Here is a 14,742-nt window from a genome sequence, read left to right as displayed (position 1 = left end):
TATATATATATATACACACACACACACGAACAACATTTACTTGATGCTCAAGAGAGCATCACTCCTACCCAACAAAAATAGTAATTTATACCATATACACAGGCTTAGAAAGATTAGATTTCTATTGGTATGTCAGTAAATGTTTATTTCACTGTATATACAAAAACTGATGAAAAATACTTTCATCAATAATAATCAAAATTTACAGATAGGCAAACTTAGAAAAATGCTGCTTGAGAGTTTATTTAAAGCTATTTACTTAGTATATTTTGAAATATGATGTTGATAATTTGTGTTTTAATGGTTATGGTATAAATCAGGGGTCGGCAACCTTTCAGAAGTGGTGTGCCAAGTCTTCATTTATTCACTCTAATTTAAGGTTTCACGTGCCAGTAATACATTTTAACGTTTTTAGAAGGTCTCTTTCTATAAGTCTATAATATATAACTAAACTATTGTTGTATGTAAAATAAATAAGGTTTTTAAAATGTTTAAGAAGCTTCATTTAAAATTAATTTAAAATGCAGAGCCCCCCAGACCAGTGGCCAGGACCTGGACAGTGTGAGTGCCACTGAAAATCAGCTCGTGTGCCGCCTTTGGCACGTGTGCCATAGGTTGCCTACCCCTGTATAAATAAAATAAACCTTTTGAATCTCCAAGTCTACTGTAATTATAGTAGTCTGACCCCCAAATTTCCCACAACTGAAAATTTAAATAAATAAAAATTGAAAAAAATACTTAAAAATAAACATGTTGAAATTATTTTAAAAAATTGAATTCTGCCAAGCCTACATATACCCCAGGATCCCTATTGCAACACTAAAATAAAACTTCCATTAGGACACACTACAGTACAGGTTAATGGACTTCCAATAAAGGGATTGGTAAAGTTAACAATTTAAAATCAACTTTGTATTAATGGATCTTCAATTAATCAGTCATACAATCAGGGAAAAGCCTGCAAATCCAAATAAATAAATACATATTTGCTGGGGTGGATTTGATTTAAATCAAACTGATTTTAATCAAGAAGACTCGATTTAATCATGGTTTTCTACATAAAAGTGCATTCTTGTTGGTTGTTATAACCTTAATACATATTCTTCACAACTCAGAAATAGATGTAGGTTTCATTTTTAGAAGGTACACTCTATACATTTTTAAGCAGTGATTTATTTTGAAAACTTTTCACATTAGTTTTACAGCTATATCAGAAAATGAATGAATGATTGGTTATTTCATTTACCAAAGGTAATTGAAGCAGATATTTATGAACTCATTGGGAGGTGAATTATCTCCAATTCAACAGGTTAATCATTAATATTTGGAGGATTTTCTTGCAATGGTGTATTAGGAGGAGAAAATCACCAGACAGACATTTAAATTGTTTTATTTGACTAAAACAACAACATTATGTATTCTGGATTTTTTTCCCTTGAAAAGCAAACATACAACTGTTTAACAAAACAAGCATATGTCCCTTGCTTCTCACATTTATCTCCAGACTTCTTCTTGTCCAGATCTGTTCCGCCCCGAACAATCTTTTATTCACTGAACTTTTTGGAACTTTGCACTTTTAGAGAGAGGTAAGGGATTGACTCTGTGTACACAAATTTGCAGAGGGACAATCGGGTTGAGGTCTGTTATTTCTCACCTCTATATATTATTTATTTATTTAAAAACATTTTTGCTGTTAACAAGCATATTACCTCTGGAGACACAAATCCAGTTTGAGAACCGCAAAACTAAGCATCTCTGATGGTATCTTCTAGACTGAGCCCCTTTGGGTAGATAGAAAGATTAACCTAAATACACTATACAGAAGCCTGTGGAACCCCATAAGATTGGGTCCTTAATCCATGAACTATTGGAACTCATTTACAAACTTTTCTTAAACATTACATAAATATACTGTCTCTTACTATAGAATTAGAATTTATAATCCCTATTCCATGATGAGATATCTTTGAACTATAATGTATCTTAATTAAAACTATCTTTAGATAGGTTTTTTCCTCAAAAAGCATTTTATCAAAAAAATCCGATTTTAATAAAAATATCTGATTTTTTTATTTTATTTTTTTAAATCATTTATTTTTATCCACCTTGATATTTGCAACAACTAAGCAGTTACTGGAATTCAAGGAAAATTCAACTGGGCGTTCTCTGCTTAGATGCTTTTTTTGCAGGGTGAGGGGGGAGAAGGGAACAGATAGGCACAATAAACTGGAAACATTCTCCCACCCACTACATATTTTATATTTCTGGCACAGATGGCATAGGCAAAATATCTCATCCCAATTTAATTTGCCTTTAATTAGTTTTCAGTTAAATTTAAACACATAATATAAGTTTTCAAAGCAATATTCTTCAAAAATTTGTTCATAATAGGTAAAACTCACCTACATACGGAGGGCCAGCCTAAAGCTTTCCATGCCACTTAAGCCCCATATAGTGGGATTGTGTCAGAAGGACATGAAAGGAAGAACTGTGTAAGCAGGCTTCTGTATTCTATGCACCTTGAGAGAAAAAGGAACCCAGGCTTCAAACCTCCTGTGGGAGATACATAGTGTCATTGATTGCAAACTATTCCTGTGGACTATCATCTGCAGGGGGGCAATGCAGGCCCAACAGCTGAAGGATAAACTTCATCCACCATCCCAACTACACTTAGTGCCCCACACAAAGAGCAAGTAATCAGAATTTGTTCAGCAGGAGTGAATTTCACCCATAATGCTTGTTAAATTAAGCATGGAACATTTTTTTCAGCCTGCTGTGCTGCTATAGACAAGTTTTAGCTTGCACAACTTCATATGATTTACAGTGCTTTTTTCTACAGTAACAAGGAAAAAACTGCTTTGTGTACTTTGTAACTTAAAGCTATGCACAATTTTTGATTCACAGAATAGTTACATTCCAGATGAAGATATTAAATTAAATCAATATTATTCTCAATCAAACTATGTGAAGTTACATACAAAAAAATGCTAAAAAAGAACAATTAAGATTATGAAGTTAAGCACTCAAAAGTTAGGAAATGCCAGAATTAAGGTTGCTTTCTATTAGTATGGATTAGTTCTGGATTGAAGTAATAAAATCATCAGTATTGCTAGCCTATCCAGCAAAATGAAGGCAGAATTAAAAATAGGGGTTTGGCTTTGTTTTTTAAAAACAAAACAAAACGGAAAGCTTATGGTACATTTTCTGAACCCCGAAACCTTTTCAATACAACTATCTCCAGAACCAAGGAGAGACAAAACTAACCACAAGTTAAACTGGAAATAATCAATTACTGTGTTGACATGATTGTTACATTTAACTTCATTTAACTTTCTCTCTTGTTCTGACTTTAAGACAAGACAAGACAAAATTCTATGCTACCAAACCTATTAAAGCTACTAAAGGGTCTGTCCAGGAGTAGTGGATCCAGGAGAATAAAACAAAAACACAGAACTTAGGGCATGTCTAAACTTAAAATGCTTAAATAAGCTTAAATAATTAATAAGCTTAAAATGCTGCATCGGCGCAGCTCTACCAATGCAGTTGTACTGGTGTAGCATTTTAATGAAGATGCGCCATGCCAACAGTAGAGAGCTATCCCATCGGTGTAGTTAATCCACTTCCCGACAGGTGGTAGCTACATTGACGGGAGAAGCTCTTCGATGGGAGAAGCTCTCCCATCGAAGTCAGAGCTCACGGGGACAAAAGGGGATGAAGGATAAACTGCAGACCACTTTTTCTGCAGAGTTGAAAATAAGGGACACTGAATGAAGTACAATAGTCACTGCTTGCTTAACCTTCTCACTAAAATGAAGTCATAAGAAGAATGATCTAGAGTCCAAAACAGTAAGACATTGCAATTAATTTTTTTAAGTAGCTTTGAAGGCTTTTAGTACTTCATTAGAAGACCCTTGGTCCCCAGGTTGCCTCATTAGGAACCAATCATGAGTCAAAACTATTAAGTGAGAAATATTTGGATGCAAGCAAAGGCTGAAGAATGAGGCATGGTGTTGCAATGTAATCCTAAATACATTCCCTTCCAGAGGCGGGGGGGGGGGAGAGGAGGGAACGGGGGAGGAGGGGGATGATTCCAAGCTAGCTTTCATGGGGGGTGGGGGAGGGAGAAGTAGGAAGAAACCACCATAAAAAGTAATGTTTTAGCCAAAACCCCATTTTGCCCAGAATCCCTGAATAACTCTGTAAGTCCAAGTTTACTAATGAAGCTGCAGACACTAGGAGTTTGAAGATTCAGCAAAGATTAATAGTATGACCAACATCTGGACTTTGACTATTTTCTATCAGTGGGAAGGTGGAAAAAAGAACCAACACTTGATATGAACCCCAGTTAATTACCAAGAGACCCTTCCTCAAGCTTCTGGACATCTATGTTGTTAACAGAATTTGTGAACTTTGCAAGACAGTGATGATCTAGTCTCCTTGAAGGAAGAAGTAATTTTGTTATAATCTGCTAGAGGCTGTCCGAGGTTAGATCCCTACTTGCTTGTTAGAAAATGTCCAGGGTGAGGTTAGGAAGGGGAAAATAACTAACTTGGTGGGATATAAACTAGCTGGCCTCTTGCTAAGGGACATGCTGTAAGATTTTTTTATTTTTTTTCCAATTGACATTCCTTGAATATTTTCATCTCTCTCAAACACATGATGTTATAGTGTTTCTAACAGCAGTTATAGTGAACCTCTTCCCTGCACCAGGTGTGGGCTCCCCACCCAGGGTGACCAGATGTCCCAAGTTTATAGGGATAGTCCTGATATTTAGCGCTTTGTCTTATGTAGGCACCTATTACCCTCCACACCCCCATCCCGATTTTTCATATTTGCTATCTGGTCATCCTATCCCCATCTCAAGATCTTCTCTACAGTACAAGAGATACCATTACTGACAATGAGTATCTGCAATAGGTGCAGCAAAATTGGTATTAACCACAGTTTAACTACAAGTGTAACCAAGGACAAATTGTTCATTTCAGAAATAGTACTAAAAACCTACTGTCTCCAAAGTGATGCTGAACATTGTTTGTAGTTAAATGTAGGCTTGGCATAATCAGATTTTTCTTATATATGTATGTAATTTTGACCAATAATATCAATGTTTATTTTTAAGCTTGTTTATTTCTATTTATTTAAATTTGAGGGAAATAATGGGTGGGTCAGATAGTAATTCTGTAAGGACAGTAGATGTTGAGATTCAAAAGATTAAAGATTTATAACTGTTAAAACACAAATTGTCAACATCACATGTCAAAACTTACAAAGTAAATATCCTTATACCAAACTCTCAAGTTTTAAAGCAGCATTTTTCTTAGTTTGCCTATCTGTAAATTTCAATTATTAATGGAAATATTTTTCATTAGTTTCTCTGTGTATGGTGAAATAGACATTTACAAACATTTACTTATAAAAAAAAAACTAATGCTTCCAAGCCTTACTGTAGTTAAGCCTTGATCAGCACCAGTTCTGCTGCATCCACTGCCAGCAATGAGTACTTATTGCAGTGTAGAGAAGGCTCAAGAAACTTTCCTCTCTAGGAAGTCACACAGAGGGAGTGTCTATTGGAAGTTTGTCACAGAATAAGTCGCCTATAGATTTCCAAGGGAGAACATCTATACCTCACTCAGGACATTAACATATAATTGGCCTAGTTATTCAACCAGGATATTATGATCACACCATATTAGACAAAACTTAAACGGAGAATTTGATATGCTGGATACCCTTTAAACTTTGAATTTAAATTTAGCTGGGATAGGAAAGGAAGGAAAAATCCTCCAGAAACTTCTCCCCCCATACAAGGAAATTTAGAAGTTACATGTAGGAAGTGGAAACTTTTTCTGTCATACATACTAAATCAACAAATTTGCCTTGTGATTGTCAGACATTGAAGGCAGATCTGAACTGATACATGTCTTGTTAGAGTAAAACCTTTGTTCCACATGAGATAGGTCGCTAGACAGAACTGTCCTGACACAATATGGGGAGGTGGGAAAGGGGGTGGGGACAGTCATCTGTAAATACAGTACAAGTTTTTTTTGTCCCAGAAAGAAGAGTGCACCAAAAACATGAGAAAGTCAGATGTAAGGCTTGAGGACCTTCTTCAATGAGACTTCACCTCCCAGACAGCTTAATCCCATTAAAAAAAGTGAGTGCTTCTTGACTGATATAAAACCAAAAACACCTAGCTAACTCTAGTGTTCTGAAGTATTATAGAACAAAAATAGTTTTTTCCAAGGATCTCAGAAACCCTTGCACCCTGGATTATTAGCATCTTTAAAGACTTTAAAGCCCCAACACTTGGACTTTTGAAAGAAGATAGCAGAAGCAAAACATTCTTAAACTATTTCTATACCACTTGGCTAGTGAATCTCATTCACCTACGATTCTCCATTTTAGAGGACTTAACGTGGTTTCAATCCCCTAGTTCAGCTGTCTCCACTGGAGAAGATCTCAGATTCCTCTTGGGAGAAAGCCTATTGGTCTTGTCCATAGAGTGAAAAAAGGAAAATGAAAACAGTCCTTTTTCAGCTCACCACACTTCTGAGGGATATGCTATTGATATGTTGATAAACTACTCTGTTTCATAGCTCACTTAGCCTCCAATGTTGTGAACTCTTGTGATTTTATTGTGACACTTGGTGTTTTTCTTAAAGTCCCAGATCCTAGAGTCCTGGGATTAGGTACGAATCTCAATTTTCATTTAAAAAGAAAAAGTTTCAAGTACCCTCAGAGAAAAGTATGAATAAAAAATGATCCACAACAGCTCAAAACCTGAAGAAATATAAAAAGAACCCAACATTAATTTTTTCAACTCTCATTTTTTAAGCAAGTCCCATGATTTTTTTAAGGACTTGACTCACGATTAAATGCTTGGAGTTGGTGATACTGAGCATCATAATCAGATACTGGAAAAGGGATAGAATAAACTAATCCATACTAGGAATCTTAGGACAAAGAAAGATTTTGTTTTTCTGTTGTAAGTCATGCCAATACACCATTTCAGACTGAGCTGAAGGAACTGCTAATTTCCTCCCATCCTTATCTTTTTTCCCTTTTCAGTAGGAGAGCTAAGCAAGGGGAAAGATGTTCCCTGCTCAAATATTCTAACATTTCTGTCCTAAAATCATCTTTCCTAGGAATACTGAGATAGGCTAGAAGTAAATATAACTGCAGTGAAGGGTTAAAGAGAATTTGCTAAGTAGTGCTGCCTTCTTTAAACCTGCTTTGAGCATAAGGACATGGATGTAATGAGAGGGACTTGTGGCTTTAAGGTAACCAAAGACAGTCTTGGCCCCTGCACAGGCACATTGAACAGGAAGTTTCTCCCCCACTCCACCCCACCCGGGACTGTTGCCAGAGAAGGAGCAGTCAGTTCAGAAATGAAAGCATATGGAGTAAGTGTGTGAGAGTGTGTATGCGAGGGAGGAACATGGGTGTTGGTTGTCTACACAGAGCCTAGAGAGGCAACTAAACTTTCCTTACAAGATTTGTAGTTTGATACTAGTTATGGAGAGAATAAGGGAAATGCCAGCAAGTAAACTGACTGTGTTGGTTCAAAAACTGCTCTCCTGCTGTCCTCATGGTAGTATTCTTTGTCAGAAAGTGAAGGATTGACTCACAACACAATGGAGGCATGAAGTGATCATGAAAGAAAAGCTGATCTCTGCTAAAGCCACTTTACTAGACCCCTTGCCATTTACCAAATTCACTGTACAGCAAAGCAGGAAGAAGCTGTGTTTGGTTCCAGGGAGGTAAGCATTAACCAAGATTTTTGAGGCAAACAAATTTGCCTCCTATGCACCATACTGCTTTCCAAACAATTGCTGTTGGGGTGCTCAATTACTGATAAATGCTAGTCATCTACTGCTAATTTAGGGGAGTCCTCAGCTGTCCCCAAAATGCACCTATAAAGACCTCCTCTCTCTTCCAGACAGGGACCAAACTAGAGGGAAAAGGAGAAAACTACAAAGAAAAAACAAAAACTGGGGGTACGGGCTCTGGGGTGGGGCTGAGGGGTTTGGAGGGCAGGAGGGGGGATCAGGGCTGGGGCAAGGGGTTGGGGTACGGGAGGGGGTCAGGGGTGCATGCTCTGGGCAGCGCTTACCTCAAACAGCTCCCAGAAGCAGCGGCATGTCCCTCCACTGGCTCCTACATGGAGGCGAGCCCAGGCGGCTCTGCATGCTGCACCATCCGCAGGCGCCGCCCCTGCAGCTCCCATTGGCCGGGGTTCCCGGCCTATAGGAGCTGCAGGAGCGGCACTTGGGGCGGGGACAGCGTGTGGAGCCTCCTGGCTGCCCCTACACATAGGAGCCAGAGGGGGGACATGCCGCTGCTTCTGGTAGCCACGGCATGTGCGGAGTGGGGCAAGCCTCCAACCCTGCTCCCCGGCTCGAGCACCAGAGCGGGGCAAACCCCGGACCCCACTCCCCAGTGGGAGCTCTAGGGCCAGATTAAAACGTCTGAAGGGACGGATGCGGCCCTCGGGCTGTAGTTTGCCCATCCCTGCTCTAACAGTTTGGAATTTAAAGGGTGAGGGACTTTCTTCAAATATTCAAAAACTGAAATATAAACTTCTTCTATTTTCAGAAATCTCAAGTAGGAAAGCATATCAAAAGTTACATGGAGTCATTTGGTATCACAAGCTTTTTTAAAAAAAGGTTAGAAGCAGAACTGCAACATGTTGCCCAGAAAATACTATTTAATGTGGCATCGAAGCAGTTAACATTTCCTACTAGACATTTATCCTGTTAGTGTTGGCAGCCTACTGAACACATTTTAACAAGTTTGTTATGTGAAGTTCCACTATAAAGGTTGGATACAAGTTTAAAGGAATGCTTTGCAGTTTAAGTAAAGTAATCAGTTTATTCAATCTGTAGTGCTCTATGATTAACTGTTAATCATCACATACATTTCCTGTGTGCCCTCACTATTATAATTTACATTATATTAGTCGCTACAGGTCACAAACAAAAATCAGAGAGTCAACTGTGGTAGGCACTGTACACAATAGAAGATCAGGGCTGGCTCCAGAGTTCTTGCAGTCTAAGGCTATATCTTTATGCACAGTTGCACTGGCTTATCTAGATCATTTTAAAATTGATGTAGTTAAACAACTGGAGACCCTCTATTAGATGCATTTTGAACGGGCTTAAACTGGTTTAGCTCCAGTCAGTAAATTATTAAATTAAAAAACAGTTTGCAAAATTGGAGTATGAGCCATGGGAGTACAGGTAATTTCGGAAGAAACACCGGGGTGGGGGACTTGCCTCTGCAATAATGTTTACAAGTGCACTCCCTGTCCTGCAGTGGTTAGGTAAGTGGCAAATTGAGATTTCTGTTCTAAACTCTTCATTATCTCAGCCTCTCACTCCATTTGTCTATTTCATCTACCTGTTGTATCCTATCTGACACATAGGTTGTGAACTCTCTGGGAAAGGGACTGTGTTCTTTGTTATTTACCCATTTGCCTAGCAAAATAGGCCCTGAACCTAGATAGGGGTTCCTAGGTGCTATGATAATACAAATGAAAATAAGCAAGGGTTAAACCAGTTCAATTGTTTCTACATGAGCAGTTTGCACCAATTTAACTAGTTTTAAAATCTACAGACAAGGTTGAAGTTAAATGTAACAGTAGGTATAAAGTACAATAGGAAAGAGCAGAGGAAGAAGAATGAGGGAGCTGTTTGGACAATACAAAATACTGAGTAGTAGGTACCTAAATGCCTATCCCTTTTCCAACAAAAATCTCAGATCCTCTGACTATTCCATTCAATTGTTGGTTGTTTTGTTCTCTCAGCACATTTAACAAGCATATCCTGGCAATAAAGCTAGTGATCACTGACATGTTTATTCTGCCTACAGCAATAAACTCTACTATGATCACTAAGCTCCTTGGACTAGTCACAGTGCTTACTTATAACTACATAATGTCACAACAAGAACAGGAGTACTTGTGGCACCTTAGAGACTAACAAATTTATTTGAGCATAAGCATCCGATGAAGTGGGCTGTCACAAGTACTCCTGTTCTTTTTGCGGATACAGACTAACACGGCTGCTACTCTGAAAAATGTTGCAACAGAAGGTCAGAGGCATGCCTCAGAAGTTGATTCTTCTGTACTTAGTAATACAACAGATTTCTTTTACTGAGATGCTATTAGAAAAAGTCCCATATTCTGTGATCTCTTTATAACTAGTGAAGTACTAATGTGTTTAAATAATCCACATACAAGTCTCAATAACATTGTGTCACAGTTAACTGTACTATCTGCTGCATAATACCTAATCACAAAAGAGGTGAAACATTCAATTGTATCCAAGCAAAATGAAACAAAAGAGCACTTATGAATGACTCAAATTGTGAATATGCATAGTATTTCTTTCAAAAGTTCACAGAATACATGCAGGGTTTTTTTATGCCTATCATTTGATATAGCACACATTAAAAACATACAACACAGTTCTTTTACAAGTTCTGTAGAGGTGCTTATTCTCATAATTTTCATAACTGTCTAATATAGGCAATGTAAAAATAGAGAACTACTTGTTACATTAAATACCATTTTCATTTTGAAAAATTAGCTTCAACAAAAAAAAAAATCAATATTTTGCCAACACATGAAGCTGCTAGAACATTAATAAAATACTATATCATATTATTACTTTTTTCTTTTACCTTTTAAATACATCTGCGGCACACAGAGCAGTAAATGAGAATGCTATGCTTTAAAAGAATGCCACACAAGGTATGTAACATTTCCAATGTGCAATCAGAAAACTGGGGTGAATTCTCTCCCTGTATAAAATGTATTTTCTTAAAAAACAAAACAAAACAAAAAAACCACACTTCCTTAAAATGTACCAGTTTGATTACAGCATATAACTTCTACTGAAAGGAGGATCAAACAAACAAACAAAACCTCTTATCTTTTTATTTTCTGTTAAATTTTGACGTTGTTTAGGTCAGAGGCCATGCTCTACAGCCTCTACTCCCTTCACCTTTGAGTGGAAGATACACAGCATATTGTTCATGCTACCTACATGTAAACAAAAATCGTTTTAGTAGCATATTCCAATGGTCAGACAGCACTTACAATTTTATCAAAGTGAACCAGTATTAATTGAACTTTTAAAGATAGATATTTTAAATTTCATTGGTTTCCCAATTTAAAAATACAGTTAAAATTGAGAGTTAAGTTCCAATATTTTAATTTTCAGAGGTATCAGAAATTCACCAAATGTCAATGTCTTTCCAAGACAAAAAGTGTACGGTCTACCTATTCAATAAGTCAAGAAAGCTTTATTCTCCCTGCCCTTCCCAAGTCTCGTACAATGATTAATAAAAGGAGTAACAGCCATCAGCAGAATCAAAAGCTAGCTATAAAGTATTATTACTTTGAGGCCACACCTGTCCCTGCAACAGTTTTATTTTTAGTTATACATCACATGTGCATTTGGACTGTGATTTAAAATTAATATGCAGTGGAAAATTAGAAAGACAACACAAGGCTTAATCTACCCTGGGCCACATACATATTTATTTCAACTGTAGTAAGATATTGTACATATTTTTTATAGCAAAGTAGAGTTGGCTTCTGAAAATTAGTGTTCCTACGAGAACGAATATATACAATGTTCCTGTACACAATTTAGGATTTCCAATTTAGAACATTCATTGATCATAGAAATACTGGTTTGTGCAGAAACAACCCAGTCTCCAAGAATTTTAAAATCCATTTTCACTCTTCCAATTCTGCACCTCTCAACACCTTTCCTCCCGACAGGATGGGCGTGTTGACTGCTAAATCACATCTCCCAATTTCCTTATGCTTTTTGTGTGATTGTAGCAAAATGTCCATACACAGCCAAGATAGTAAACTCAATTTATCCTCAGAGGCAAATGTGTTAGCTGTAAAACAGCTGCATGTATCATTACAGTCACCCAGAAATGCTCTTATTTTGAATATTTGTCACTTTTCTCCTATTTGTGTTGCTTATTGATCAAACAAAAAGGCTGCCAAGTTACCAGATTCCCATAGCTGTACTTCCTACCGCCAGCAGTAGAGGATTTTAGGGCTTAGATAGTTTTCTTCATTTAAGGTTTGGGTACTGGTGTGCAATCTGAAATTTAGTTATCATATCAAAAGCATACCTAATCTTTAAATTGTATTCAACATACACAATCAGTGACTAGGGATCACCTCATGGCTTGTGGACATAAGGTAGTTCAGTATAATAATCACAGTAGAGGAATACAATGCTGTTTCCTTAGCTTAAAAAATACCCACAAACAGATTTAACAGTTCAGCTTGATATCCTGATCATGTGGCCCTATTAACAAACCTGTCCCAAACAATGTTTGTCAAAGCAGCAGTTTGCATGATAGTTCTTGGTCTTGATTAGTAGCTACTACAGTTTCTTTAGCTAAGCACTGTGTAATTATTTTCTTTGATCTGACAGAGAAATATAAGCCACAGACAGAAAATAATCATCATTAGACTATGCTCAGACACCCACTATTAGTATTCTGTTATTTTATCTACAGCTGGACTATTGTTTTCTAAAAGTTTTCTAAATCCCCTTTTCTCTCCCCACCACTCCCAAATCACTTCCTCACAAATATCAACTTAAATGGCTATGTCAGTTTGAATAGCAGAATGAAAATCGCCCTGGTGCTAACAAATGTAAATCTGGGGAAAGACGTGGTGGCGATTGTTGCCTCCTGCTGGGTTTCTGTGTTGTTTCAGATGGTAATTGACACGCCCTGTAATTTAACAGTACCAGACAGTTCTATCTGTCCCATCTCTGGCAAAACACTGCCTCTCTGTTCCTTTTCATTGCGTATTATATGAGAGTATAAATGCAGCTGAGTATGATAAAGAACGGTAGTTCATATTAAACAAGAAGGATCCATGCATAGAAATATTTTCCAGATTAGATCGCCGTTTACAAGTATTAACAAAAACATATAGCAAAATGTGTGTTGCGGCAACACCACACACGACGAACATTTTTCTTCTCCTCCCGCCCGCCCCCGCCGCTACCACCACCAAAGCTTCTGCAGCTCGGCTTAGGAACATACACCAAACAATTTAAATACCAATTGCACAAATGTTTCAGCAAAAACTTGGCGCAGAAATCAAAGGCCCTTGATAACGGGGAGGAAGTGAATATCCAGCCTTGCTCAACTCGGGTGCGGTGAGGGACAAGCAACCTTGAAACTGATCTCATCGCGGAGAAATGCAGCGAGAATCTAACCTGAACCTGTGCAATGCCATGCCGAAGGCATTAAGGCAAGCAGACACCGCTCCTGCCCTCTCTGCAGCCTGGAAACACAGAGAGGTTCGCTAGCTCCCGGGTAGATGCTCTAGTGACCTTTGACTATTGGAGGAGAGCTGGGCAAGGAGCGATCTGTTGCAGCGGGTTGTGTGCGCGCTTCCCCTGGCGCATTCCTCACATTCCAGCACAATCTAAAGCCCCAGGAACAAACAGCGTGTGTCCCCCTCGCCTCCCCCCGCCCCACACACGGTACGAGCCGCACACCTGCCTTCTCATCCGCCCTGCGCTCCACTCCGCAAGCGCCCTGTTTGTCGCACTCCTAGAACATGCAGACAAAACCAGGCAGCCTTCTGCCCCCTCCCCACGGGGCTCGGGGACCGCAGAGGGGCAGTTCCGTGGGCCTGCCACCTAGAAGCCCAGCGCGGGGAAAGGGTTAGAGGAGACTGTGGCTGCGTTCATTCAGCCTAAGCAAAGCCAATTTTACAGGGAAACGGAAGGCTGAAGGGAAACACGAGCTTGGGAGGGCCGGGGGAGAAGAGGTCTGGGCGACAGAGGTTAAGAATGGAGAGGGCGTTAGGGGGAGAGTTTTGGGAAAGGAGTCAGGCCAAAGGCGAGGGGAGGGGGGGACGATCAGAGGAAGAGACAGGCCTCGGGAGGGAAGGATTTGGGGGGCTATGGGTAAGGCTGGGGGAGGGAAGCGAGACTAGTGCGGGAAGAGACAGGCTAAGGGGGGAAAGGATTTGGGGTGGGGTATGGGAAAGAGACAGGCCAAGAGGGGAGAGGCTGGGGATGGCCAAGTGGGGGCAAAGGGTTGTTAGGGGTGAAAAGACAGAGACCTTGCGGGGAAGGGATCTGGGGGTGAAGGGAGAGACAGGGAGACTCAACCTCTCTCCTCGGCTCCCTACAGCTGGTTTTGCTCCTTCCTGGCTCAGCCTCCCCTCTGATCCGGAGCCGGGTCCGCGCCCCAGGGTACCCCCCACCCTAGAGTGTCCCCGAGGCCTCCCATGTCCCCGAAACCTCACTCACCGCACAGATGACACCGCTGGCAGGGGCTCTGGGCGCGGAGGGGCCCCAGCTGTAGCCTCCCCGCCGGGTCGGGCCCTACCCCGGGGTCTCCATGGTGGTGCCGCCGCCGAGTCCCGACCCCCTTTCAGCCTAGTCTCCCTAGTCCCTCCTCCCACCACGGACGTCAGCACAGCGGCCTGCCTTGTGCCGCAATGCTATTGGAAGAGCCCGGCTCAGGGCCGCACCCTATTGGTCACGGTCTTATATTAAACCACCCAATGAGCCGGTTACTTGAGGTTTCTATAGTTACCGATGCTGTGATGGGGCTGAGTGGAAGGACTTGGGCTCGGAGCTGCAGTTCCTTGAGGCTCGGGTGTGTGCGGCGGAAGGGGAGCGGGCAGAGGGAATCATTAGGTCACTGGGGGAGAGGGAAGGCACCGGGCGGAGAGAG

General features: G+C 40.0%; 1 protein-coding gene across 1 annotated transcript in view; it reads right to left on the bottom strand.

Moving 5' to 3' along the window:
* The window catches only part of PKP4 (plakophilin 4), a 193,910-nt gene extending 180,584 nt beyond the window's left edge, over nucleotides 1-13,326 (bottom strand). Inside the window, exon 1 of the mRNA XM_065413829.1 lies at nucleotides 13,266-13,326. Within this exon, the coding sequence (XP_065269901.1) occupies nucleotides 13,266-13,296 (31 nt within the window). The 5' untranslated portion in view covers nucleotides 13,297-13,326. The remainder of the gene's footprint in view (nucleotides 1-13,265) is intronic.
* Between the last annotated feature and the right edge of the window lie 1,416 nt (nucleotides 13,327-14,742).

Source organism: Emys orbicularis, chromosome 11, assembly GCF_028017835.1.
Source record: "Emys orbicularis isolate rEmyOrb1 chromosome 11, rEmyOrb1.hap1, whole genome shotgun sequence".
Classification (NCBI taxonomy): Eukaryota; Metazoa; Chordata; order Testudines; family Emydidae; genus Emys; species Emys orbicularis.
This window is presented reverse-complemented; position numbering and strand designations above follow the sequence as displayed.